This window comes from Zingiber officinale, chromosome 10B, assembly GCF_018446385.1.
Source record: "Zingiber officinale cultivar Zhangliang chromosome 10B, Zo_v1.1, whole genome shotgun sequence".
NCBI classification, from domain to species: domain Eukaryota; kingdom Viridiplantae; phylum Streptophyta; class Magnoliopsida; order Zingiberales; family Zingiberaceae; genus Zingiber; species Zingiber officinale.
In genome coordinates, this window is record NC_056005.1 from 27,252,472 (window position 1) to 27,255,686 (window position 3,215).

Here is a 3,215-nt window from a genome sequence, read left to right on the forward strand (position 1 = left end):
TAATTCTTGTCCAAAAAATCTATAAATGTCAATATATTGGGTAAAAATTGTTTGAGGCCATTTTTGAGATCAGAAGAACGATACGAACTCATAGAAACTTGTTTCATATGATTCCGAGCTCTACACGACCATCTTTCAATTTTATGAAATATTATTTGAAAAATATATAAATATATATTTTGGGACGAATTTAGAAATTCGTCCCTAATTTGGGACGAACGATTTGGTCCCAAATTTGCCCTAATATTCCCGATCCATTCCAAAATTCTCTCTCTCCTCTTCTCTTCTCAACTCGGTGACGGCAGCGCCCCCGCGGGCTGGATCAACCGGTTAAGGCGTGACATTCTTGCACAATGGGTTGTAGGGTCGAAGGTCCACGGACGCGCACTGGATGAATAATCTGGGCCGGCTGTGTTAAATTCCGGAGACACCACGCTTTAACCGGGTCAGCATTCACCGCTGATTTACTTCCTCGTAGGATTCCTGTGGGGCCAGGCCTAGGTGGCCGCTGGGCGGCGGGACCCGCATTTTGCACAATCGGTGACGGCAGCAGCGCGCAATCCCTCTTCCCGGCATTTTCGGCGCACTGCGGCCAGCCGTGCCTGGTCGGCGCGGCTGACCTTGCACGGCAACTGCGGGGCGCCGGATCTGGCCTTGGCTGGCCCGCTGGCGGCCCCCTTTCGGCCGCAGGTGGCCCAGGCGGCTGCTGGTTGGCCAGGAGGGCCGCTGGCGGCCGATCGCCGCCCCCTGGGCCGCTGTGGCCCCCTGGCCGCTACCAGGCCGGGGTGGCCGCTGCCGGCCCCTAGGTGCACCGAATGCATACTGCCTTCAGGGACTATGAGAGGAGTTACGACGCCCACATCGCAGGGTCACTTCACTATGCCAGTGACACTTTCTCAGAGAGGATGTCGGACCTCGTCCACGCTGTCAAGGGCAAGGACACCCTAGTCTTTCATTCCGCCCTCAGCCAGGTCGCCCCTTTTCTTCTCTTGTCAATTGTTGTGGCTGGCGCATTGGCGGTCAACTCCACTGCTGTGCGTGGTGGTTTTAGGTGCGTTTACGCACCGGGATTCACTGGAGATGGTTTTGCTGGGGGCACTGGATGTCTTAAATGTGAGATTGCTGGACTCGAGTCATTATTTATATTCACTGCCTTACATTCCAATACAACAAACAAACAAAAAGAAAGATAGCATTTTGATTTGTTGCTTTTCTTTCCCGTTTTTGTATATAGCTTGTTTTCTCTCAATAGGTTTCATTACGATGGTTTACTTGTTCGAATCTTTTGCTAACTAAGTATTCTATTACTATGTTTTTTTTCTATTACTAAGATTTTTGTAAACAAAATTTAATTTCATTTAAAGCTTGTAGCAATGATCCTCAAGATGAGAATGACGTAGGGTGCTATAAGGGGAGGTTTTGCAGAAAAAGAATGGTTATTCTTGCTGGTACGTGCCCATTATCTATCTTGTTTCAATTGTATATTTACATCTCCGGATCTTGCTGGCACCTCAGAATGAATATTGCTTCTGAAATTGCAAGTGCCCTTGCATACCTGTAATACGAAATATCAATATCAAATTATATTGAAGATCTCAAGACCAGTGACATACTTATAGACACTTATTATTCTGCCAAAGTTACTGGTTTCAAGTTCCTCAAATCTGGACTTGTCGATGGATCCTACTCATTCGTGGTCTCTCATGATACTTATGCCATATACAGCCTTAGTCTTATATTACTTGAACTAATCATGGGCTCCAAACCTGTAAATCTTTCAGATACAATCTTGCCTAAGATTGAAAGTAACAAGTTTCCTGAGATTGTGGATCCAACATGTGCAGACAACATGTGCAGCAATAACAGAATAGAGCCTAAACTAGAGGTGACATTTTCAAACTCTAGCCTTTTGCAGATGGTATTGATGTCTCCTGATAACGTGCATGCTTCCTTTGTCCAGAATACAAACTAGAACATATCAGAGATGACCATTCATCGGAAATGTGTATTCCTTTTGAGGTATTGTATGCATGTATGGATGAACATGACCCCCCTCTAATGTGTATTAATTTTCTACTGCCATTGTTATTTAGATCCTAAACCTTTTCTAAGTTCTTATGGTTGAGTTTGACATTATAGGAAATTTTCTACGTGCTTGTATACTTTTCGTACTCTGACATTGTTGATATATTGTAACTTCTATGAATAATTAATGTGTGTTTCCATACAGGAAAGAGGTTTGAAGGTGATTGTGTTGAAGGCAACCGGACAAGCAATCAAAAAAGTTGTAGCTGCTATTGGAATTATCAAGGTGGAAGTTTTACTTGTTTGTTTGTATATTTTTTACTCTACTAATCCATGTAAATTTAGCTATATATGTTTTGATACTTTTATTATGTCATGGAACATTTGATACATGTATTTTTGATTACATGACCTACACATTTTTTTTAACGCTTAGTTATAAGTTTCATTTCATTTATGTATATGTTTCATACAAATAAGGATGAATAATATTTTTTACCATTAAGCCTTGGATATATTATGATAATGATTTAAGTTTTGTTTAATTTGTTCTAAATGTTAGATATTGATATCATTGATATGTTAGATATATTTTTTTTTGTTATAAATGTTACTTATTATTTATTTGTAATTTGATGCAGGAAAAGAAGAAAGGAAAAGAAGGCGAATGAAGCTCGGGATGATGATTTGTATTGTCTTTTTTTTTTTTTGCTTTGGATGTCTTGTTCGATTTGTTGTTTGGATTATGACTTGTTGACCTTTGTATTTTGCATATTATATGACTTGTTGTTTGGATATTGTTTATTTGTGTATGAATATGATGTGTTTAATTTTGAATGACTTCTTGGAATGTTGATATGGATGTTTTGAATATGTTTAATTGAATGTGTTGATGTATTTGATATTTAAATATGTAAACATGATAAAAGAAAAAAGAGGGGAGATGTTGGAATTTTTTCTTGTTTTGGGACAAAATTTGTGATGAAATCTTTTCGTTGCAAAATTATCATAAATTTAGGATGATATTTGGGATGAATCTAAATTCGTCCCAAAATTTGTCATAGATTTGGGACGAAACTCTATTTTCGTTGCAAATCTGCGATTGTAAATTTGTTTTCTTGTTGAATTTTTTCTAGATTTTCATCCCAAATCAACGATGAATTTTGGGACGAATCTAGGTTCGTCCCCAA

General features: G+C 39.6%; 1 protein-coding gene across 4 annotated transcripts; it reads left to right on the forward strand.

Moving 5' to 3' along the window:
* Positions 1-577: 577 nt before the first annotated feature.
* On the forward strand, positions 578-2,862 carry LOC122028621. 4 transcript variants are annotated; one of them, XM_042587467.1, is made up of 6 exons: positions 578-1,189; positions 1,372-1,448; positions 1,782-1,885; positions 1,961-2,032; positions 2,231-2,311; positions 2,667-2,862. In XM_042587467.1, the coding sequence occupies exons 1-4, from the start codon at positions 816-818 to the stop codon at positions 1,970-1,972; spliced, it is 567 nt and encodes a 188-aa protein (XP_042443401.1). In that variant the 5' UTR covers positions 578-815; the 3' UTR covers positions 1,973-2,032; positions 2,231-2,311; positions 2,667-2,862. The 4 variants fall into 4 exon arrangements, with proteins under 4 accessions (XP_042443401.1, XP_042443403.1, XP_042443402.1 ...); XM_042587469.1 differs by having other exon boundaries at positions 1,961-2,019; XM_042587468.1 differs by having other exon boundaries at positions 578-1,113; positions 1,365-1,448; positions 1,961-2,019.
* The last annotated feature ends 353 nt before the right edge of the window (positions 2,863-3,215 follow it).